At 41.6% G+C, this 24,787-nt stretch overlaps 1 protein-coding gene across 2 annotated transcripts in view; it reads left to right on the top strand.

Moving 5' to 3' along the window:
- ITPR2 (inositol 1,4,5-trisphosphate receptor type 2) overlaps positions 1–24,787 on the top strand; it is a 233,566-nt gene that overhangs the window by 133,903 nt on the left and 74,876 nt on the right. For both annotated transcript variants that reach the window (XM_063308132.1, XM_063308133.1), the window contains exons 38-41: positions 15,225–15,333; positions 16,602–16,789; positions 17,693–17,876; positions 24,477–24,733. In XM_063308132.1, the coding sequence (XP_063164202.1) occupies positions 15,225–15,333; positions 16,602–16,789; positions 17,693–17,876; positions 24,477–24,733 (738 nt within the window). The remainder of the gene's footprint in view (positions 1–15,224; positions 15,334–16,601; positions 16,790–17,692; positions 17,877–24,476; positions 24,734–24,787) is intronic.

A 24,787-nucleotide genomic window follows, 5' to 3' on the forward strand; every position in this document is an offset into this window, starting at 1 on the left:
GTTTCATGGAGCTGTCTGCTATGACCATGTACTTTATTGTCCAAACCATGTCTCTTGTGCTGAAAGGTGGAGAACTAGTTGGGATCAATGGCTCAGGGGAAGCAGAAGTTCAAGGTGTGAAGGCAGCTGCTGTGGAGAAGAAAATGGATGCTGCCCCGGGGCCTTACAAAGGAGATACAGTGGGGAAAGGGTATCCAGGAATCATTTTGCACATACACACAGGTTAAAAAAGGAAGAGAAAATGGAGGACTATTAGCACTGATCTTGCTTTGCCACTCAACCACTGTTAAATAATAATACTTCATTAGAAAATGAAAAAAAATAGGTCAAATGCTAAAGCAGATGAGTGGAGAGGCATAACAACGACCTTGGAGTAACTGTGCAGCAACAGTTACAGAAACATGCTTTGAAGCTCAGGAAATGAGGAGAGCGTAAAAAAGGAACTCAGTGACTCTGCCCTAACTCCCTAGAGCAGACTTTCTCAACTTTAGAACTTTAAGATACTATATATGGACTTCAAGTCCCAGAATCTGCTTTCATCTCTGCAGCAGCCTCCTTCACACCTTGAACTTCTGCTTCTCCTGAGCCACTGATTCGGGAAGTTGAAGTCCACACACCTTAAAGCTGCCAAGGTTGAGAAACACTGCCCTAGAGTATAAGAGGGAGGGAAGGGAAAGCACAGTCAAGCTTTCAAGACTCTGTTCCTAGTCTGTCAATAAAATAGTTTCAGTCAAATATGGAGTCTGTGTCATGAGCACTGATGGTGAGCAGGAGGGGGCCCCTATCCAGGGGGGAAAACGCATGCGTAGTACTGAGGAGTTAAGCAGCCATTCAAAGAGACACAGATCAGACCCGCCTTGACTTTTGGGGTTTATCTGTCTGGGTTTTTCCCACGCTTCTTCAGTTTGTTAGGATTTTCTCTCTTATGTAGCAGTAATAAACACTAGAGGCCCACTCCTCGTCTCAGCGTGATTCCTGACTGTTAGGACATCTAGTCCCGCCTTAGGCCTGAGAGCTGGCTGGGTGACCTTGGGCCAGTCCCTCTCTCTCAGCCCAAGAGCCAATCGGGCGTGGTAGGAGAGTTCTAGTCCCACCTTAGGCCTGAAAGCCGGCTGGGTGACCTTGGGCCAGTCCCTCTCTCTCAGCCCAAGAGCCAATCAGGCAGGGTATGAGAGTTCTAATCCCGCCTTAGGCCTGAAAGCTGGCTGGGTGACCTTGGGCCAGTCCCTCTCTCTCAGCCCAAGAGCCATTCAGGCGTAGTTGGAGAGTTCTAGTCCCGCCTTAGGCCTGAAAGCCGGCTGGGTGACCTTGGGCCAGTCCCTCTCTCTCAGCCCAAGAGCCAATCAGGCATGGTAGGAGAGTTCTAGTCCTGCCTTAGGCCTGAAAGCTGGCTGGGTGACCTTGGGCCAGTCCCTCTCTCTCAGCCCAAGAGCCAATCAGGCGTAGTAGGAGAGTTCTAGTGTCATGAGTACTGATGGCGAGCAGGAGGGGGCCCCTATCCAGGGGGGAAAACACATGCGTAGTACTGAGGAGTTAAGCAGCCATTCAAAGAGACACAGATCAGACCCGCCTTGACTTTTGGGGTTTATCTGTCTGGGTTTTTCCCACGCTTCTTCAGTTTGTTAGGATTTTCTGTCTAATGTAGTAGTAATAAAACACTAGAGACCTATTCCTCATCTCAGCGTGGTTTCCTGACTGTTAGGACAGTCTGTTTCCTGACCTGGATTACCTTGAAGGCTGACAGGACAGGATGCTGGGACTATCATCATAAAACCTGGACTGTCCCTGGGATGTATGATCATCCTAGCTATAACTCCAAGCTCTTTTCCCTGTTTAGTTACTGGCAGCTCAGACCCTATGGTGTATAACTAAATGGCTACTTCATGATGAGAGCAGCAAAATCCTGAGATGCACCTGATTTTTTTAGCTACTGGTAATCTTGCATGACTGCACTGCGCAATTATTGCACACATTCGTATGCAATTTGTATCTCTATCATTCCAGAGCTGTGACAATTGAAGAAACTATGAACTCTATGAACGTGCCATATCTATACTTCAGATCTTATGATCTTCAGCTTTGAGATGTTGACATGCTGACACAAGCCCTGGAGCCTTTCACTATTAAAAAAAAAAAAAAAGCAAATTTGGATGCTGCAACCAGCACTGCTAACGTCAACCAGGCAAGGCTTTGTCCTTAACTTGGCAACTATACTGGAAATCAAAAAGGGAACTAACACTTTTTTTTCCTTCCAAGGTTGGGTGAGTGAATATTAGTGCCAGAAGACAAATTTACTTAAAATCGGTGTGCCATGAAAGCTTGATTCTATTTTAAAAATTAATCGTAGTTCAAACAGGCATGTGATATGCTTGGCTTCAGAAGAAAGTAGAATGGCCTGAACCAGCTGGCTATTGCAGAATCAGATCTTTCAATTGCTATGTGGGGGGATCCAGCATTTTAGCAACGCTAATGCAGAGTCAGTTCACCCATCTTACATTTCTGCTAATGCTCCCCAACAGCATCAACAATATTTGGCTGTATCAGAGGCAGCAGGGTTGCGGGGCAGGATGGAAATAAGTAACGTGGGAAAAGATTCTCTGCCAAGTTGAAAAACTAAAGCTCTTTCCAGAGTATTCAAGATGACATTGCAGCACCTGTTTTACACTTCCCTCAAGGTCTCTGTAGTGCCTGGATTTGCTTGGTAGTCGAAAGTGCCAACTCTGAGTCTACAAGGAGCTTCTTGATGTTTCTGTAGCTGATCTAAGTCTGTATGACTCCATAGGCTCAAGTTTTGATTGTTTCCTCTGCTGTTTCATCATCCCTGAGAATCCCTAATTTTGGGGGAAGTTCAAGGCTCTACAAATGCACTTGCTATGGGTGGTCAATGGCAATCAGTCTTCCTTTCCAGCATGTGTGTCTGAATCACACTGGATCTGCAAGCCCTAAGTGCAGTAGGAACTTGGGTCATCAGTTCTCCTCAGGACTCATTGAACTGAGCACTGACTTTTCTCTGCATTGTAAAACTACTCTGAGGTCATTCCAGAGACCCCTCTGGTGGGGATTTGTCCTGAGGCAGCTTTGGAGTTCTGTGAAGGCCAAGGATGAAGCCTGGCTTGCTCCTAGGATTGGAGGGGCCCGGAGTTAGTGGTGATCTGGGAAGAAAAAAGAAGAGCTGAATAGAAAAATAAACCCAGACACTTAACCCGCTTGCTATGTTGAGAAAGACAACTGAAAATGCATTGTGCAATAGTGAAGTGGAGACAGTTCCTGAAGCTAAGCCATTTCTGCTTTGGAAGAGATGAGTTGCAAATGAATGAATAAATGCAGAAAAACATCAGTGTATTCATCAAGTGTTCTGTTCTGCCTCTTTTTGTTCCTTGCCAAATCTCATAACAACATGCTCTGAGCTGAATCCTAACTGTAAGGACTGGTGAAACACAACAGAAGTCTCCATGTTCTCTCGCTTTTCTTCTGTATCACTATGACCATCAGTATACATTCCAAATCTTCAAAACCTTAGGAAAACAAAACAGTATCCAATTTATTCTTGAATGTATATTTCTAGAAGTTAGATGAAACTCCAACCCACAATCTTATTTCCTACCACAGCTCTAGGCCCTAGATTGCAGCATCTGAGTGACCTTGGCCAATCTCAGAAGCTAAGTAGGGTTGGACCTGATTAGCATTTGAATGGGAGGCTGCTGGGAAGCCCCAGTGCAAAAAACTGTTCATGAAGTCACCAAGACTTGGGTTCAAGTTGAGGACTTCTGATCTTTGACTTCTACACATCTAAAGTTGGCTTCTCTACTGAGGTCCAAATATATGTCTGCAGCTGGTTTCATAAATTCACAGCAAAGGACTCCCCCCATCCACTTATGCCCATTTGTTGACTCAAATCTTCCCCCTGATCCAGCTTGACCAAGAGAGAATTTGCATTCCTGAACTAGCAGTCGCTTTCTTAACCCCCAAGAAGCCTGCATGATGCTGCAAGACAAGAACTCTACCTGCTTCACTGTGCTGGCTCAACAAGGCTATGTTATATACAATATTTCCATAGCATGGCAGGCACTGGTACTGTATGATGTGGGGTGTATGGGAACATTAAATACTAGAAATGTGTTGAAGATCTGCTCATGCTCAGCTCAATCCATAAGGAGGTAACTGAGGGTGGTAGTGGGGCTAAACATTTATGTGAGACCCTGTTGCCTGTTTCAGTTTTTAACATTTCCCACGTCTTCACTTGCTAAAATCTCTGTTTCTCCCTTGGGACGGTTTAATGAGCTGATGGGTTTTAGAGTGTTCAACATTGCATTCTGCTGTCTGGCATCTGCCTTTATTGGATCAGAGTCTCTTCTTTGTGGGCGCTCCCCCCAACATGCGGCCGTCCATGTGCCGGCTGTGTGTGCAGATTGAGGCAGTGGGGTACGAGGCGAGCCCAGCTCCTCGTCAGAGGGTGAGTGGGGAGACTGCGGTGCTCGCAGCCAGCAACAGCATGCGATTATGTAACGCTTGCAAGTGTCTGGCACGGTGTTCTGCGGAGCCGCGTCACGTGGCGTGCTGTGCTCCTGGCCCTGAAATTCAGTTAGGCTCCGTTTTTGAATGATACGTGAGTCTGCATGAGATAAGCTCCCCAACTGTTGGAGGCTGGAAAGCAAATGGGCTGGTTAGCTGCTGCTGTTGCGCAGAAGCTGAGACGTTGCTTCTTGTAATTCTAGCCAGGGTGCTTTTTGCATTGCTGATATCATTGTGGCTCCCCCGGAAAGGTGGAAATTTAAAGTGTTATGTAACTGGTTGCACAAATGCAGAAACAGACCCTTCTGTTCCTCTCTTCCCCCACTCTCTCTCTCTCTCTGCCTCCTCCACTTCTCCCCCTCCACATCAAGGCTGAATGAAATGTTTTGTGCCAGGCGCACACTCCAAGGAATTTAGCCTTCATGCAATGTGCTCTCGAGCTATCCATCTGCTTCGCAGCCTGGGGGCTGTTTTAATTCAAGGCGTGTTAGTTGATTGATGCTTTGCTGTTCGATAGCTGAGCTGTTTTGGCAAGGAGCGTGAGACTGTATCCCAACACCTGGGAATGCAGGTGGGGTGTGTGGGTGCATGTCTTTAGATTGTGTTTTATGGACATTCTGGTGACAGTTAGCAAAAATGCCACTAATTCTTTAGAGTAGATATTTGCCATTGTTTTCTATTAGTATGTTTTTCATTTAAACTTCCTATCTCAGTCTGTAGCCCTGGAATGTCCTAATGATCTCCCATCCAAGTATTAACAGGCTTAGCTATTTTTTGTTTTTTTAGGATCAGTCAAGATTCTGCTAGCTGGTCAAGACTCCGTTACTCACTAGTTTCTGTTTCTTGCTATGTATGGACCCCAGCTGTTTTTACCTGATCAATAAAACATTAGGGTAGCCTTTTCGGTCTTTCAGAAGGTGTTAATACTTTTTTTACTGCAAATGAAGTAAAATGGAAATAAAATAAGAGTGATACCACTTCAGAAACACAGTGTAAAACTGAGCTCATTTTCAGCGAGCTGGCAAAGCTAATTTTATCAATCAGTGTTGGTTACAAGGAGATTTGAGTTTGATTTAATGAGTTGATACAGTTTGTTATCATTCCTGGGGTTGTGCAGCGCTTTGGGTCTCAGGAAAAATAAGCATTTTTTTTTTTTTGCAGACTGGCCTTCTTTTCCTTTCCCGTGTGTGCTCTGAAGATTTTTGTTTTTGCTTGAAGTCAAAGTTCTGTGCAGCCCAAGTGTATCTTTCTCTTCTCTTCGCACTAGTCCTGCTCAGAATCTAATTTCCTGAGTATCTGCAGCATCTGCCATGATGCCAGGATGAAGACCCCCATGCCTATAACAGGCATTTGCATGATTACATCATTGTGCACATGATGTCACCTTGACATCATTGTGGTTTGCTCTGGAGGCCACTGTCCAATCTAAGAATCTCTGTGCATGGAGAAGGGGGTGCCTTCCTCTGTCCAGAGAAAAAAGGAGGTGGTCTCTTGGTCCATTATCATAATCTCCTCCACCCCCAGAATTCCAATCCAAATATGAAGTCAGGCAGGATATGGAATAAGTGAATTATTGAAGGAGAAAGCCCATAGCAGTATCAGTGATTTTATTTATTTATTTATTTTATTGAAAAGCTTTGCGCAGCTCTAGGTGGCCCATGGAACGATAAACCCAAGGAAAGTTGACAAACCCAAAAAACAAAAAGCCCACACCTCAGCCATCCTCCTGGGATGCCCCCAACAAACAATCCACGGTCCATCTCATTCTCCCCCAGTGTCTGGAAGAAGAGCCAGCTCTTTATGGCCTTCCAGAACACTAAAAGGGGGAGGGCCTGCTGGGTTGCCAGGGAAGAGTGTTCCACAGGATAGGGAGGAGCTGCTATGGAAAAGGTACACTTCCTAGGTCCCACTAGATGGCAGTATTTAAGGGAAGGGTGTAATGGTATGTGGGAAAGACCTTGGGAGATGGGACAAAGAGATGCTGTTATGGGAATGGTCCGATAAGAGACAGCATAGCCTGTAGCTGGACAGTGGGTAGGGCAAGAGGCTCAGAAGGGACCCTCCCTACTTTCTCGGGCTGTAAAGGAGATGGGGGGGGGGGGAGAATTGTACTTTCAGACTTGCAAGATTCTGTCAATGTAGCTTTACAGTAAAGTAGAATTGGCTCATCTGGTTGTGATTTTTATCTAGTTTAGCCCGCAAGGCCAACAAGGGAATCAGGAGTATGCCCACTTGATCCAATCTGGTGGGGGAGGCAGATACCCTCAGGGAGAGTATCAGTTCGAAAGCAACCATTTTTCAAGGGGAATGTAGAGAAAATGACTTTCTGACTCTGGTAGAAGTGAGGCCGGTGATAAAGAAGGGAAGTAGCTAAGTAAGATAAATACACAGCTCCAAACTGGAGAGCTGTTGTTTAAAATCTGCTGCATTAGAGGCTTTGTGGAATGTGAAAGTACAGCTAATATACCTAATATATTGCTTAAGGTGTACATTTCTTAAGCCCTCTTCATTTCTCTTTGGAGAAGTTCTCCCCAATGTAAGGAAGAGGCAGCTTCTGGAACAGATGTGTTATTTCTTTGCAAATAATGTGCTTAAGGTACACTGCTTTTATAACTCCTGGAACAGGAGAGACAAATGGCGAAGGAGCCATCCACAAAAGTAAGAACTCAGCCTTCCGCATAAACCGTCATTCAAAATTTAAAAAACAGCCCATTGCTACTAAGAATTACCCTCCCCCTTTCAGCGGAGGGAGGAAAAACTCATTTTTCTAAATGCATATTCCTTTTAAATGAAAAGAATTTGTGACAACTAGACAGAAGGAATTTGATTTGCTGGAGTAGCAGGGGCTGCCATTTGAAAAGAGAGAACCAATGATCCAGGACAAATTGTGGAAATCCATGCTATTTAGCAGAGCAGCTGGAGGGTTCTTCCAGCCAGATTTAAACAGAAGGCTACTAGTTGCTAACAACTGATTTGGAATGTCACAAGAGTCTGGTAACTACAGAGTAGAGTAGGTTGATCAAGTATGGTAATTTTGAACAATGCCTTATTTCCATTGTCAGCAGTGCAGCCATTAGTAAAATAATAAATAACTTTTAGAATATGAGTCAGCAGCTTGCTTGTCAATTTTGTATAAGCTTCAACCTTCCAATGAGAGGCATACAAAATGCTGCTTTGCCAAGGAAGAGTATTCTCCGTTTCCAGCGTGAAGCTTGGCATATTGCAATCAATTGAAAAATCCTCAGATTTGTTTTTTTACTCTTAGTCTAAGAATTTGTGGCCTTGATTGGTTTATTTTGCTATGTTAGGAGCTTTTGCTGGGGACTTACCTTCCCAAACATAGATTACTCACCAGATCCAATTCTTCTTGACTCAATGCATTATGTTTGCTAATTGTACAAAGTGGGAAATAGTTAATGAACAGGCTTGTATTGACACTGGAAATCTTACTAACCCTTCATTTGGTTTGACAAATTTGCCAAACATTGCCAAGCTACGTTAGCTCCTGGAGTGACAGCTATTACGGCTGAAAACCTGAAGTGCCTCCCAGCCCAAGTTAATCAGTTTCTCTTCCGATTTAGCCCATTGAGGGAATTAAGGGAATTGGGACATAAAACAGAACATATTTACAGTCTCCAAATTGCTATGAGTATTGTCATTTCCTGGATGTCTAAAATCAATTCAGGTTGTAGAGGGTTTAGTCCAGATTAGTGAGAGAAGCTGTGATGGAGCTTCTGAAAGAAGACAAAGAAGAGAAGCTTATAGAGAAAATAGTTTGCCCTCCTGTCGTTTTTGCTTGAATCTGGGGTTGCTCAATAAGCTTTATTGGCAGTGTGTTCTAAAAGAGAAAAGATTCATTCTGAATAGTTGGTTAAACTTCAGATAATGATTATTAAAACTGCACTCTGTTTTGTAGGTACACCCAATGGCCAATGGAGCAGTGCCTTGGTCTTTATGGTGCTGGCCGGGGCGAGGACATCATTCATTTTGTCCTCTACTGTCCTTTCTCTGACAAGATCAGGGGAAAAATGCAGGGTACCCAAATTGAAGGCATCAGATTCAGAATGGTTGAATGGTTTCTTTCTTTCCGCTGTGATTCTGTTTGTTGGCATTCAGACATGACTTTTGCTCTGCTCTTTTTTAAATTCAGAAAGAAACTTTTATGTTCTAAACTGTAGTATTGGTTTTTGTTCAACTTAATTTCTTTGTGTGCTGGTTTCATCTAAAGTTATGTTATGTTATGTTATGTTATGTTATGTTATGTTATGTTATGTTATGTTATGTTATGTTATGTTATGTTATGTTATGTTATGTTATGTTATTGTTGTGACCCACAGTCATGACAATACACTTAATTACTATGGAAGCACCCAGGGCAGCTTCAATAATAAAAGAAAATGCAAAATTTAAAACAGAACAACCAAACCAGTGCAAGTGAAATTAAAATGAAAATCTAGACAGTTAACATCAACCAAGTGGCTAAAATTGGAATGTAAGAGTGCACTTTTTTCTTTTCCCTAAATCTGGGGAAAGTGGGACATTCCATAGTCTGGGAGCCACACAGGAGAAGGCCTTCTCTATACTAGCAGGGGCATCTTCAGAAGAGCCTTTCCTGATGATCTAAGCCAGTGTTTCTCAACCTTGGCAACTTGAAGATGTGTGGACTTCCTCCCAGAATTCCCAAGCCAACCATGCTGGCTGGGGTTTTCTGGGAGTTGAAGTCCACATGTCTTCAAGTTGCTGAGGTTGAGAAACACTAGTCTAAGTTAATTAAAAAGTCAACATCTGCCCCTTAGTTTGTGCCCAGTATGCCTTTGCAGCCAATGAAGATTTTTAATATGGGCATAATGTCATCTATATATCTTGCATCAGCAGTCCCACCACTGCATTTTGTGCCAATTGCAATTTCCAAACATTTTTCAAGGGTGGCTCCACATAGCCAAAGTCAAGACTTTGGTGCCATGGTTGGTTCCAGCATCACAGATAAAGATGAGGTGATACGGAATCCTTTTTAGCCTGCATGCTATTGCTGACTTCTTAACTTAAAAAGTTAAGTAAAAGATCAGCATCATCTTTTATGAATACAGGTTTTCAAGTGTTAAAAAAAAAAAGAAGAAATCATGATTGGAGAAGGAGCTAGATATGTTTGGAAGTTACTGTTTTTGCTTTAAAGCAAGTGATTTGCTTCCTCAAGAGTCCCTGGATTATCACGTAGTATTTCTGACAGACATGTTAGAAATCCTAGTGGGAATTGCATGAGATGTGCGGAAAACTGAAACATCTGTGTATTTGCATCTGGGGCCATCTCTGGTTAATGAAAGATAGCTGAGTTGGGTGGGTGGCCCTCTTTCTCTAGAAGGACTTTCTGGAAAATCTGGAGCACAGTTTTGATGTGAATAATGCCTTTAAGAACCCAGTCTGCCTCATCTGGCACAGATAATGCAGAAACTGTGTGACTTCATTAGTCCCTCTGTTTTGTGCTAGAATTATGCACACCATGGCTGTGTTCACACAGCATAACCAGGCCAGATAAAAGTCTAGCAGATACATTCTCATAACGTGCTAAACTAGAGTAATATTAAATCTTAGGTCTGTTGTTGCTGTTACGTTGTATGAACCTAGTCCATATTCACCATTTCTGGTTCAGGGCAACATGCAAGCATTGCAGATGGTTTAATCAGGAACCAGACTGAACATGTATGAACCCATTACTAAACTTGTATGGTTCTTTATATAATAAAATAAATAACAACAGCAGCAAAACAAATCATTGCCCGTTGTAGTTTATCTTCAAAACTTGTAGTATTTCAGTGAATGGTAACCCTAATTCATTCATTGAAATACGTAGAATTTTTATATATGTATATGCATCCATGAATATATGCCGCCCTTATGTTTTTTGTTTAAATTTTCTTCTTTTGGGTTTTTTTCTTTATTTCTTATTTATTTTGTGTCTCTATTGTTCAGTTTGTCTTTATGTATGTTTTTTTTCCCTATTCAATTAAAAAAAGGAAACTAATAATAATATTGGGGAAATTGTGGGGAAAATAGGAGGAGGAAGGAGTATTTCGTATGTTCACTACCTTGAGTTATTTATAAAAATAATAAAGGCGGGTATAAAATAAATAAATATATAAATAAAAACAACCCAACACCGCCAAGAGAAGGATTTCCAGAGTATGAAGCCTGGGAATATATCCAATTTTAGGTTACAGGTATGCAAAGGTACAAAGAGTTGGTGGGGCTGTTGAATGAGGAAGCAGAAAGACAGATTCCTTTGTGTTTGTATTGGGAACTGTAATACTGCCCATTAGCTGAAGAAGCACCACTCCCTGTTCCTTTTTACACTTCAAGATTTGGTACATACTGTCCAAAGTAGATAATCAAGTTAGTTGCTAGCCTCAGTCCATTACTCAGGGCTGGTACAGAGTTTTTGGCCAGGAGAAGCACAAATGAAGGAGGAAGAAATATCCAGAGCTGCATTTACATATCCTGAAATTTCATCTGAAGAGTAGAAGAGGATTGATGGTTGTTCCTGAATCTCCTTTGTATATAAGAATTCTGGATTGACTGAGCTGCTTTCAGAGTCTGCTTCTTCTAGAGTCTGTCTGGATTTTGGGAACCTCTTTCTAATTTATTTGAGAGAGTGTGTGTGTGTCTTCATTGGTAGGGAAAGGTCTCTTTTATGATGAAGGAAAGGTATTTTTCTTTGTCCAAAAACAATTAAAATGATCAATTGGAATGAAAAAAGAAATTACTTGCACTTTCTGGCCTTCTCTTGAAACTCTATTTTCCTTTTAGAAATATTAGTCTCTCTTGACCACATCAATGTAGTTAGACCTTTGTTTAAAACTGTTTATAAATTCATGTTGTTCCCACGGGTGTTTGTTCTTTTCTCCATGTAGCTATTGTTAAACAAGAGTCTTATTAATGGGTTACAATAAGACTGTTATGCTGCTTCTTCACAGCATACTCTGTGTTATATTATCATTGCATAAGAATTGAGAGTCAGCTGAGTGCTGTTTACATTTTGCATTGGAATACTTTTAAGAGCTATAAAGTTCTTCCATGGGAAGAGTGGATGGGAAGAACACATGCTCCTAAATGTGAATAAAAGCATTGTTATTGGTTTATGTATGATCCTGGTTTTCAACTATGTTAGGAGGATCTCTGAAGATCTACAGTGAAGGAGTTCTTGAATTACAGGCGTGTCTGAAAGAATCTTCAGTCACAGGTTTAGCCATGGTAGATCACCTTTTGGCTGTCTGCTTGGCTAATTTTAATCTTAAAATCTAAGGGCCGCTGGAATACAGGTAGTCTTCATTTAGAAACTACCTCATACAGCAACTGTTCACAGTTACAACACTGATGAAAAAGTAACTTTGCGACCAAACCTCACATTTATGACCTTCACAGGTCTGTAAAGCATAGGAAAGCTGGAAGAAGGTCATAAATACAGTCACGGATTCACTTAGCCACCTCTTTGCTTAACAACCAAGTTGCCAGTCCTAATTGTGGTCGCTAAATGAGGACTACCTGTATTAGCCAAGTTTTCACATGCCTTTTCCCACTCAGGCTTGACAGCAAGGAGGTCCACCATACCTAGCCAGTAGCCTCATTAAGTTACTCAGCACCCTAGAACATATTTCTCAGAATTCTTTGCCACATGCCACATTTCACGGAAATATTGAAAACAGCAGTAGTTGTACAAATGTTAACAGCTGGCAAACTTAACTGTATCCCTTTTCATGTTTGGAGGGGAAGCTATGAAGTTTTATTCAATCTAACCTGTGTTTTTACTCCAATGGAATACAGTTTTGTGCTTAGAGATGGAATTCTCTTTAGATATAACTGAGTTTTCTGAGGATCTAAAACACCCTTGGAAATTCTATTTAAGTATGCCTGACCACAGAGTCATTGTATGTTATTAGGACTGCGCACCTCTGTCTGCAACTCCTTGGACCATATGCATAATTTTCTGGGTCACGCTGTAGCTGTGGAGCATGGTCACGCAAGCCTAGAAAAATACAGTTTCTTTCAGAATTGCAGGCAGGTGCTATGTGGCAGCTTCTTTGTGCCCTGAAGCATCTTTTGATCTTTGATTCCAAAGCACCACAGAGCGTTCATTTTTAGCATCGTTATTGACTCTTGTGTTAATATTCTACTGTCAGCTATTTGGAAAAAAGGTGAAAGGTCCCCTGTTCAAGCACTGAGTCATGTCTGACCCTTTGGGGGGATGCCACTTTCGCAACATTTTCTTGGCAGACTATAACGGGGTGGTTTGCCATTGACTTCCGCAGTGTCAGCTATTTGGAGGAATGATAATAGGAGCCACCGCTATATCAAATGTAGCCACTATGCATAAACAGCCTATGAAAGCTCTAGGCTCAATCTTTGGACTGGTATGCAAGCTGTCACATACCAATCCAAAGGTATGTTCTGTACCTGAAACTTGATGTCTTAAATATGACCTTTCCAAATTTACATTCCGTTTATGCATTTGCTTTTAGGCCATAATGGTATGTTCTAAGGGTCATTAACATCTGTGGAATATCTGAAATTCCATTCTGATGGTGTCCTGATTTCAAAAGCAGAGACTCTTCCTCTGAAAATGAAGGAAATCATTATGGGAATGATGATTTCATAGAATGGCTGAATGATGATTTCATAGAACTCTGGGGATTAATTGTTGTTTTGCTTGACAGTGCTCTTTTCCAGCAAATCTTTGGTGCGCCCACTGTTGGCATAACTCCCCATAGTTATGTACATATTCCTGAACAGATGAATCATCAGAAACTTTTGGTTTGGAACAGGTCTAGTTAGTAATTTCTTCGTAAAATTATTCTGGGAGTATGGGAATATGCTGGCTTGGAATTCTGTATATATACACACACAGATAAACAAAAATATATGGTTATATATTCAGTGAACTCCAGTATTATTTTGTTGATGTATATTTATATCATCTTGCAAAAAAGCAAGCAAGCAAGAGACAACACAAAAACATACACATATCTCCTGCATTCCAAATGAAACTAGTCTTACATATATAGGCATGTAAAGTCATACAAATAAATCAAAATTTAAGTCATTTTACTTAACCAAAGAAAAAAGGGAAGCAAGTGTATGAACTAGGATAAACTGTCCAAATTTCTAAACAGTCTTCCAAAATGGGATACATAAATATAATGCATATTACTACATTCATATAAATACATATTATAAATATTTTCTTCAATAGAAAGAGAAGCATGTTCTTGAGACCATAAGATAATCAATAGAGAACAGTGGTTCTCCCTGTCTCTTATCTACCCTTCCCTTCTTTCATGAAAATGATCACTATAGATTTCCCTTCTCCTCATGCTAATTTCCATACCATTGGTATATAGTTCAAAAGAATATAAGCAGCTTCAAAAAGTGATCAGTCTTCCAGAGTAATGTAAGTATGTAAAATAAGTTGTATTCAAAACAGAGCCACTATAGCACAGGGCCACATCATACGGATAAAATGACATTTCCACAATTAGCTGAACCCACCAGTTTCTTCCTTTAAAAAAGTTGCATGGATTGTCTACAGATACAAAAGAACAACAATAATATTTAACTTTACAGAATATGGTGTATAGATGCCTAAATAGTGTTCTATTGACTGTCATGTATTAAACATCCCAATTACTTGTCACAAGAGATCATCTTTAATTATAGGCTCTAAAAACAAAGAATCATAGCTCATTCCTTTCTTGCTACAAAAAAAGGTGGAAAGATAACTGTTTAAAAGTATGCAGTGCTAGAATGAAGCAACAGCAGTTTGGGAGCCTTAATGCTGCAGTACCAAAGGAATGACATTATATAATATGATACCTCACTGAGTGTTGGCTTCACTATTATTGAGACCAAGATGGTTCTAACACTGATATGATTATCCCATGAATTAGATGTATACGGTGAGTGTCATCCAGTGTGTTCAACCCCCAATACATAAATCCAAACCCTGTAAGACTAATCCCACACCAATATGCATATCAATCTTACCAGATGAGTACGGCTATGATACTTTAGAAGGAGGAATTGTCACATTCCTGCCTGTGCTTCTCTCCTTCCATGTCCCTCCCAGTGTGTGTATGTGTGTGTGCACACATGTGCCTACTCAGGAATTCTTTTTGTCTTTTTCTGAGTTTGACTGACAGGTGTCATTAGCAAGATCTGTATGCAGAGATAGCTAGGGGAAGTTGCCTCCTGGTAGGGAGTTTACCCCTAACAGCTTCAGAGGTGCCTTTCCTTCCTGGATGCTCTTATCTTAAGAGGCATGTAAGAGCTCTAGGTTGTGAACAGGCATGCTCAGAGACATAATTTCTTCCAAGAAATGTTGATGCCTCCATTCTGGCTGACGCAACCAAGATAGCTTACAAGCTCTTCTTTTGGAGTGCCTTGTGACTTATGTCTGGCCAACTAAGAAGGCCTGGTGAATTGTCTTTTTCCAATATGTATCCTATCAGTGATGGTACCCCTCCAACATCAGAATCCTAGCTGATGCCTAATGAGGCAAAGATACATAAGCATTGCATTGAAATGTGAAACCAACTTCTACAAAGAACAGATGAGGAAGCTGTGTTTTGCAATGGATTATAAACTTGAAAATAAAATGTCTAAGAATACATGTACTCTATTTACCAATATCTTTAATTCTTACCCTCTGTTTGATCTTATTAAAGGGTAGCAACCTGCGGAAAATACTTCTCAATCGCTATTTTAAAGGTGATTACGGAAGTAGCATCAATGGTCCTCTGTCTGGCAACTACAGCAAGCCCATGCAAAGTGGAGGTAACCGTGATTTTTAAAGCATCTGGCTCTAGAACAGCTCTTTTTTTTCCCTAGTGTAGTTCCTGTGGATAGGAGACAACCATGGAAAAATACCATTTGTTCAAGTACATTCATAATTATTTCCAGAGGCAACGATCACTCTCCTTTTGAAATAGAAGGCACAGGTGGTTAAACCCTGTGAATGTTGCCTTTGAAATAAGGGGCACTCAGGATCTAGCTTCCTTTAGGTAAAAATGGCAAATCATCATTTCCCAACCAGGACAGATTCCAGATGTGTGGACTTCACCTTGTAGAACTCTCAGCAATGGCTCTTCTGGCTGGGGAATGGTGGGAGTTGAAGTCCACACATCTGGAAGTTGCCCAGGTTGGAAAACCCTGTTTTGAGTGGACACTGAGAATTTGAAGAAGCTCAGTTGTGCATCCATCAGGCTGTGTTTCTGTAACAAAGCAATAAGCCTAGTCTTCTCCTTGCCTCTGCTAATAGATGAAGATGGGGTTAATGTGATAATAGACATTAAAGTAGGATTGGATTGGACAGACATGATGCAGAATCACAGGGAAAGGTACTGGCTGCTTGGTTATGGACCTCATAGTATCATTTTCTGGTGTCTGAAACTTTTGCAAAGGATGATGGATAAGGTGAACTTCAGCATGATTGTGCAAGGCATTTCCTATGTTCTGAAGGAAAGGTAGAACTAGAGGAGCTTCTTTAAAGTAGGTAAAATTAGTTCCCCAGCTCGGTCTACTGTCTACTCTGACTGGCATTGATTTTCCAGCTACCAGAGAGGGAAGCTATGACTTACCGCTTGCAGAACAAATGCTTTGCCATAAATTACTGTCCCATTTCAGAGGTGGGTATTTGGAATTACTTAACCTGGTTTACAATCCTATACTGTTAAGAGACTTTGAGTATGCACTTTTGGTTTGTAAATCCATAGCATAGCGACTGAAATATTATTTTTTTAAAAAAGGAGGGCATACACAGTTGGATGCCCAAATTATAGGCTGAGTGCTCTCTAGATGCTAAGTCCATCTCTTTACTTTGTCTATTCCAGAGCTGAGCCCTGATTCACATTAGAACTTATTAGCATTTATTTTTAGAGTGATTCTCATCTCTCTTTCTCTTCCCTCACCGTATGAATTAAAAATGATGCATAAGAAAACATAGGAAATCATCCTTAGCTGAAATTTTACGAATAAGTCTTTTTTAAAAAAAAATAAAATCTTAACGTCAGCATTAACTTGTTAATTCAATCCATTAATTTCAGGGACCTTTTCAGGACAAGATGTGGACAAGTCTGGTGCATCGATGCATGATATTCAGTGTCTTTTGGATAAAGAAGGTGCTTCAGAACTTGTCACAGATGTCATAGTTAGTACCAAAAATGACAGGATATTCTCCGAAGCCATCCTGCTTGGCATTGCATTGCTTGAAGGCGGAAACACGCAAATTCAGGTGCATTTTTGGTGGTGATTTGTTGGTTTAGATCCCAGTTAACGTTGAGCACAATTCAGAGATGAAAGCCACTTCGGAGTGCAATAGATTCATGTTTCAGTAGAAGGAGTAGGCCTGCCTTTTTATCTTCCAGTTACATTAACCCTTGAATTTGCTAAGGCAAGGAAGGAAACAAGACCAGGGTTGGGAATTCTTAGGAAAATGACTAAAAATATTACAGCAAGTATCCTAATGGTATTATGTATAAGAGTCAAAGGGAATTATCCATTGGTCTGCTTTTGTAAGAATGCAGTGTATTGTTTTGTGATAAGTTTTCCAATAGAGAAAAGTTCCCAAGTATTAATGTAGAAGGAATCTAGTAGTACCTTTCCAGTCTAACAGTGTTTATTAAAAGGCATACGTTTTTGCGAGCTACAGCTGTCTTCATCAAATGCAAAGAAGTAGCCAGATGTAATGGCATGTGGGAATGACCTTGGAGGGCAGGAGGAAGAGCCGCAATCCAGACAAAGGCTGAGCCCACAGAAGCAATGGGGGTGTGGCAAATGTCTCAGAAGGGAACCTCCCTAGTTTCTTGGGCTGTAAAGGCGAGGGGGGAGAGAGGTACTCTCAGACTTGCAAGATTCGGTTAATGTAACCTTACAATAAAGTTAGAGCTAGTACTTCTGGGTGTGTTTCCGGTGTGGACTACCTCGCAAGGCTGACACAAGGCTGATGTAGGATTTAAATTGGGAAGACAGGCAGGGGGAATGAGAAAAACCAAAGAGAGGTTATCTGTGTAGATGCAGCTTGTGTGTGAGACAGATTACAAGTACCTTATGAATTATCAATTGTAATGTGTTAAAACCCATTGTCTTTGTTGAGCTGTTTAGACACCTTGTTTTCCGGTATATTTTTTCTCTTTAGTATTCCTTTTATCAACAATTAAACGAGCGGAAAAAATCTGAAAAGTTTTTTAAAGTTCTATATGATCGCATGAAAATGGCCCAGCAGGAAATTCGGTCAACAGTTACGGTAAACACAATTGATCTGAGCAGCAAAAAGAAGGACGATGAGATGGACATGACTGTATCAGCTCCAGAGAAGAGAGGTAATGAGAAGAAGGGGTATATCTCTTTCCTTATGCTGATTTCAGTGCAGTCCGGAGAAAAATAGCTTGCAAAAAAAACAGGAATAAGAACACTTCTGTATTTACTTGGCCTGCGTTGATATTTTCTACTGGAGCATAAAAACATAATGAAGAAATAAATGTGTCTGTAAATCACTTTCGCTGCTGAGCTTGCCGATCGGAAGGTCGGCAGTTCGAATCCGCGTGATGGGGTGTGCTCCTGTTGCTAGTCCCAGCTCCTGCCAACCTAGCAGTTTGAAAACATGCAAATGTGAATAGATTAATAGGTACCGCTTTGGCGGGCAGGTAACGGCGTTCCGTGTAGTCATGCCGGCCACATGACCGCAGAAGTGTCTACAGACAAATGCTGGCTCTTCGGCTTTGAAACGGAGATGAGCACCGCCCCCTAGAGTCGGACACTACTGGACTTAATGTCAAAGGAAACCTTTACCTTTACCTATGGTAAAATTACATATATCAAGGGACAGTTTTACTGTTGTAGAATTTATTTATTTATTTCATAAATTTATATGGCCGCCCACCTCGTATGCATGACTCTAGGTGGCTAGCAGTTAAAACAAATAGGAACAAAGTAAAACACAACCAGTGATTAAAAACAGAAATAACTAAGTTTATTTATTATTCATTATTTCAATTATTAGTATATTATTCATTTATTTATAATAATTAGTTGTTATTATAACTAATAAATAAGAATAGATACGGAATATTTCTGGAGTGCTATCTATGAGAAGTCAACTTTTAGCAGCTAAAGTTGTTTGAGCCATGATTGATGTAATACTGCCATGGTCAGCCATAAGAGTTGTGCAGTAAATTTGATTTGATCTCCAAAGGTTTATTGAAGCATGAAAGTAGCACTTATCTGACCCACCTCAAGCAGCACTAAACTTTCCCAGGATTTATGAGCCATAGGGATTGTGCCACCAACAATTGTTTTAAAACAGTGTAAAGTAAGTAGGCGAAGTGCAAATCCACCTATTTTCAATTTAAATCTGTTAAATGTGATCTGAGTCTAATTGAAATCCTGCCAAACTTCATAAAAAGGGAGGAAAAGGGTTGAATAAAATCCTCCTGTATGTCTAGTGATTCAACAGCAGACATAATCTTGGCCCCTTCCACCAGCCAAAACAATGTTTAAAACTATTAAATTTGCTGCAAATCCAAAAAGAAAATTGTCTGGCCCTGATGTAATGGGTGTTTTTAAAAGTCGTGCATTTTATGGGCTTAATTCATCCCCCAAAGCCAGCCCTTGGGAAAGATTCTGTTGTCTGCATGAAGAATGATGACTTTGTTCTTTGTCTAAATCAGACCACCAGACCTTCACACCTGGAAGCATAGGAGTTGGGGAGGTGGTGACATCATGGGTGTCATTTTATGCAAATAGTGCAAATTATTGAACTGGCAGGGTGATGTCATGATGCACATGACATCATTGCAGTATGTATCAGACCCTATGACTGAAAGTGAAGATTGACATCAAATTTCAAATTTCAGATATCTTTATTAGGGTCTTTGACCAGACTTTACAACAGAAGAAGAGAAATAGTTGAGTCCCACAATTCATTCATTATCAGGAAAAAAAGGAAAACAATAAAATTTATTTATTTATTATTTATTTATTTATAAATTTATTCACCTCCCATCTCCACCTCATGGGGGACTCTGGGCTGTTTACAATAAAATGAAGTTAAAATTTAAGTCCATTTCAATACAACAATACAATAAAATAAAGATATAATAAAATCTAAGTGGCAAAAGATTTTAATCAGTCTGTCAGTGTAACAGGCCCCTCAAAATCACTTAGGGCATTAGCCATCCCCAGGTATAACTATTCTTCCTCCCATTCCATGCCTGCTGGCAAAACCAGGGCTTTAAACTTTTTTGGAAGTCCAGGAGCGAAGGGGGCCTGTCTCACCTCTGGGGGGAGGATGTTCCAAAGGGCGGGAGCTACTGCAGAGAAGACACGCTTCCTGGACCCCACTAGATGGAATTCTTTTATAGATGGGGTCCGTAACATGCCCTCCCTGCATGACTGGATGGGGCGGGTCGATGCAATCGGGATGAGATGGTCCCTCGGATATCTTGGTCCCATGCCATGTAGGGCTTTAAAGGTAATAACCAACACCTTGAATTGGACCCAGAAGCAAACTGGAACCCAGTGCAGCTCACGCAACAAAGGCGTTATGTGTGCAAATCTTGGAATGCCCAAGATAGTCCGCGCGGCTGCATTCTGGACCAGCTGAAGCTTCCGGATACTCTTCAAGGGTAGGCCCATGTAGAGCGCATTACAGTAGTCTATATGGGAGATGACCAGGGCATGAGTGACCGTTTGGAGGGCCTCTTGGTCCAGGAAAGGGCGTAACTGGAGCACAACCCAAAGTTGCATAAAGGCCCTCCTGGCCACGACTGCCACCTACTCTTCGAGCAGGAGTCGTGAGTCCAAGAGGACCCCCAAGTTACGCACTGGATCTGTCTGGGGCAGTGCAACCCCATCCAGCACTAAAGATGACAAATTCCTGGCACCCAAGGCGCCATTAATCCACAGCCACTCCATCTTACTAGGGTTCAGTCGAAGCCTGTTGTTCCCCATCCAGGCCACCACAGCCCCCAGACTCTCGGAAAAGGTGGTCACAGCATCACTTACTTTACTGGGATGGAGATATACAGTTGAGTATCATCGGCATATTGATGATACCTCACCCCATAGTGATGGATGATCTCACCCAGTGGTTTCATGTAGATGTTAAAAAGGAGAGGGGAGAGTACTGATCCCTGCGGCACCCCACAAAGAAGGGGCTGTGGGGCCGATCTCTCCTCCCCTATCAACGCCGATTGGGACCAGCCCTGGAGGAAGGAGGCGAACCAGCACAAAACCATGCTGCCCACCGCCAACTCCCTGAGCCACCCCAAAAGGATACCATGGTCAATGGTATCGAAAGCCGCTGAGAGGTCAAGGAGAGCCAGGATGGATGCACTGCCTCCATCCTGCTCCCACCAGAGATCATCCATAAGTGCGACCAATGCCGTTTCAGTCCCATAACCGGGCCTGAAACCTGACTGGAAGGAGTCTAGATAATCTGTTTCATCCAGGATCCTCTGGAGCTGCAGCGCCACCACTTTCTCAACCACTTTCCCCAAAAAGGGGAGGTGGAAGACTGGGCAAAAGTTGTCTAGTACGCTAGGGTCCAGCGATGGTTTCTTGAGGAGGGGGCACACCAGCACCTCTTTGAAGGCTGCCGGGAATACCCCCTCTCTCAAGGAAGTATTTACCATCGCTTGGGCCCAGCCACTCGTCCCCTTCACCAGCCAGGAGGGGCATGGGTCTAGTTGACAAGTGGTGGCGTTTACAGTCCGGAGGATCCTGTCTACTTCCTCGGGCTCAACAATGGTAAAACAATGTATCTAATTAAAAGTTTTGCACAATTGTATAACTTGATAAAAATATTTGGAAGATTGACATCACCATCTGGTTCTTTCATAAATAATATTAATTATAGTATTATAATTTATAATTTATAATATTAATTTTTAAAATGTTAATTTTAAAAATCCCTTCACTGAGAAAACCTAGGCTAGAACTTGGGCTGTTTATCAAATTGTGAATCTGGGTTAGATAGGGCCAATTTTCTTCCACCCAACACTGACTGCTTGTCCTGATTCAGAATTCTCCGGAAAGTTCTAGACCTGGTCTCAGTGGTTGATTTTCCAACAAGTAGTGAATGGTGGCAGCTTCATCAAAATGAAACCAGCAGTTTTGTTCTTTCAATAAAAGATCATACAAGGAGGGGTGGGAAAGCAGTATTGGATTGATGACTGACAGCTGTGCCCTCAAATCCAAGCAATTCTGACAAGGCCATCACTGGGCCCTCCAATTACAGTATTGTGAGACTGTATTGATCTTAGCAGATAAATCCTTAGTTTTACCATTTATTCTTCTTCACCAGTTTCTCTTTCTGAACTGCTGTGCCATGAGGCTTTGTGAGCTAGCAGACTGGCTTGATGACTGATTTATTCTATGGAAAAGACAATGAAATAAATTCTGGTGCTCACTTCAGTTCCCAACAGACAGATCCAGCTTGCTCAAGTAGGGGCACTGTCAGATTTCTCGCTTTGCTGCAAACCCTTCAGGATCTCTCTTTGCTGCAAATTCCTTTCCATTTCCTCCCAAAAGAGAAACTTACAACCACTTGGAAAAAAAAAATCACAGTTTAAAGGAGTGTACCTTGAAAGTTCTTGCCCCAGTTGCTGTGACGTTTGATGTGCAAAAACAAAGGTGAAAAACAAAGACGTTGTAGGCACTTAATTAGAAGCACTGGGGTGGGGTCCACAGGATATGGTCAAAAAAACTTGTGTGATGTAGAAACAGGCAGAGCTTCAATGGCACCATTGTGGCCAACATCTTGAGTCCTTTGAGTATCACCCCATGGACACCCCTGAAAAGCACATGACTCAAAACCTACCAGGATAATTCCAGATTTGTTTACATATCTAGTTCCTGTACATCATTGCTTCTAAGCACTGGATACTTACTGTGTAGGTTTCCAGCCCAATTCTAGGTGCTGGCTTGAAAGCCCTGTGGGATTGGCACCTGTCTACTAGCCTGCTGTTGTGTTCTTCTTGAAAGAGGCTGCTTTGGGTCCCTACCAACATGAAGCTAGCGGGGTAGGCAGACCTTTTCATTAGCAATCTCTTTGGTCAGAAATATCCTGCCCCTGGAGTTGCAAGATATTGCTTGCATTTGCAAGAATGGGAAACCATCTATTCCCAAGAAGCTGGGTTGCTTGTGTGATTTTTCCTGTATTGCTGGGATTTTTTGGTAAACTGCCCTGCACTGGGAGAACCTCAGGCTGCGTAAAAGTGTTGGAGTGAGTGAGTGAGTGAGTGAGTGAGTGAGTGAGTGAGTGAGTGAGTGAGTGAGTGTCTAGCTCTGATATTCCTTCTTGGAGGAAAACAAATTACAGCTTTTTTTCATGCTAGGCAATTGGGAGGTTAGAGATCTATTTGTCTGGCTCATCTTCCAGGGAAAGAGTCTGATCAAATTACTTCCAGAGCAATATGCATCTCTTATTCTACTCTAAAACCAGACCTTGAAACAGGTTGGATTGTCCCCTTTAGTTAGAATATTGATTGATAACATTTATATGGCCACCCACCTCAGCCAAGGTGCCTCGGCTTACAGAAAGAAAAAGCAACAACAACAAAACTAACAAAAAGAATGCAAAACCACAATACCTACCCCAACAAACTACCTTGAAACAAGAAAACAGAAAAATAATAAAATAACAAAATGGTGATTCAAACAGCAATAGCATTCAAGCTCAGAAAGCTTTTTATGGTCCACACCTTGTACCTAAAATGATACAGACTAGGAGCAAAATTGTCAGCTGATGTGGATGAGCAATTGCCTATTGTGAAACTTTATCCCAAAGCTTTCCTGAAATGAAACACAACTCCATGTTAGATACAATTACTAAGTTCTCAACCTATGTCTCTAGCATAGGCATCCTTTACAAACCAAGAGGGCCAAAGTTATCCCGCAGCCAGGAAAATTTCAGCTTTGTTTACGTATCTGATGAAGAAGGGAAGTAATGCATAATGGGATGGTTATTGTGCAGAAGCATACTGGGGTTTAATAAACCAGGATTTATGATTTAACTTAATAGGCAGAAGTGGGCTTTTTGCTTTATGCTGCCTTAAAGGCTAAGAAATTTATTATAGCCTGAACACTGGCATAATCCAGTTTATAACTTATCCATATAACCTCATGCTTTAATCACCTAGTCATAAGGTGCCACCAAACTCTTTGTTCAAACTGTTACAGAAGATCCCAAGATCAGATTCAAATTTACCAGAGGCAGTTATAGTTATATGCCCATCATAGTATCTGCAGTTTCCTGAGGCTCAGGAAATTTTGATGGGATCTAGATTTGGGGGGATTAAGATATGTTTGTCCCTTCAAGTGCTTTACATTCTTCTTGAGCCTCACAACTCATAACACACTACTTTAGAAAAGATGTGGTTGTATGAACCCCAGAGCATCAGTTTGGTGCAGTTGTTAAAGATGCTGGACTAGGAGAGAGGAAATGTGAATTCCAGTCCTCTTTTGGGCACGAAGCCAGCTGGGTGTCTTTGGGCCAGTCATTATCAGCCCTAGGAAGGAGGTGCTGGCAAAAACCGATACTAAGAAAACTCCAGGGACTAGCCCAGCCAATCTCCGTGAGTCAAGAAGAACTTGAAGGCACACAAACACAAAAGAAAGGCAGTTTGGTGTAGTGGTTAAAGATGCTAGATTAGAAGCCAGGAGACCATGAATTCTAGTCCTGCTTCATGTAGAAAAGCCATCTGAGTGATCTTGGGCCAGTCTCTCAGTCCTAGGAAGAAGATTCTGGCAAACACTTCCAACCACTTTCATGCTGCCAAGAAAACAGCATGGAGTTGTCCGTGTAAATCACCAGGAGTCAGAGATGACTCAATGGATCCTAGCAACAACAGACAAAACCCCACCTTGCTCCTTACCACATATATTTTATTACAGTCATGCTTCTCTTAACTTCTCTATAGTAAGAGATTCAAACCTGCATCTGAAAGAAGGAATGAAAGGACAGTTAACAGAAGCCTCAACAGCAACATCCAAAGCTTACTGTGTGTATCGCAGAGAAATGGATCCCGAAACTGATCTCATTGGTCCAGGATCAGAGGCAGGATGTGCAGACGAAAAATCTTCAGAAGAAATGACCATGAGTCCTGCCATTGTAATCATGCAACCAATCCTGAGGTTCCTTCAATTATTGTGTGAGAATCACAATCGAGAACTCCAGGTATGCTATGACAGTGTATTTTAAAGGTTTTTTCTTTGCCCTTGACCTTCCCAT

The sequence above is a fragment of the Candoia aspera genome, chromosome 7, assembly GCF_035149785.1.
Source record: "Candoia aspera isolate rCanAsp1 chromosome 7, rCanAsp1.hap2, whole genome shotgun sequence".
NCBI classification, from domain to species: domain Eukaryota; kingdom Metazoa; phylum Chordata; class Lepidosauria; order Squamata; family Boidae; genus Candoia; species Candoia aspera.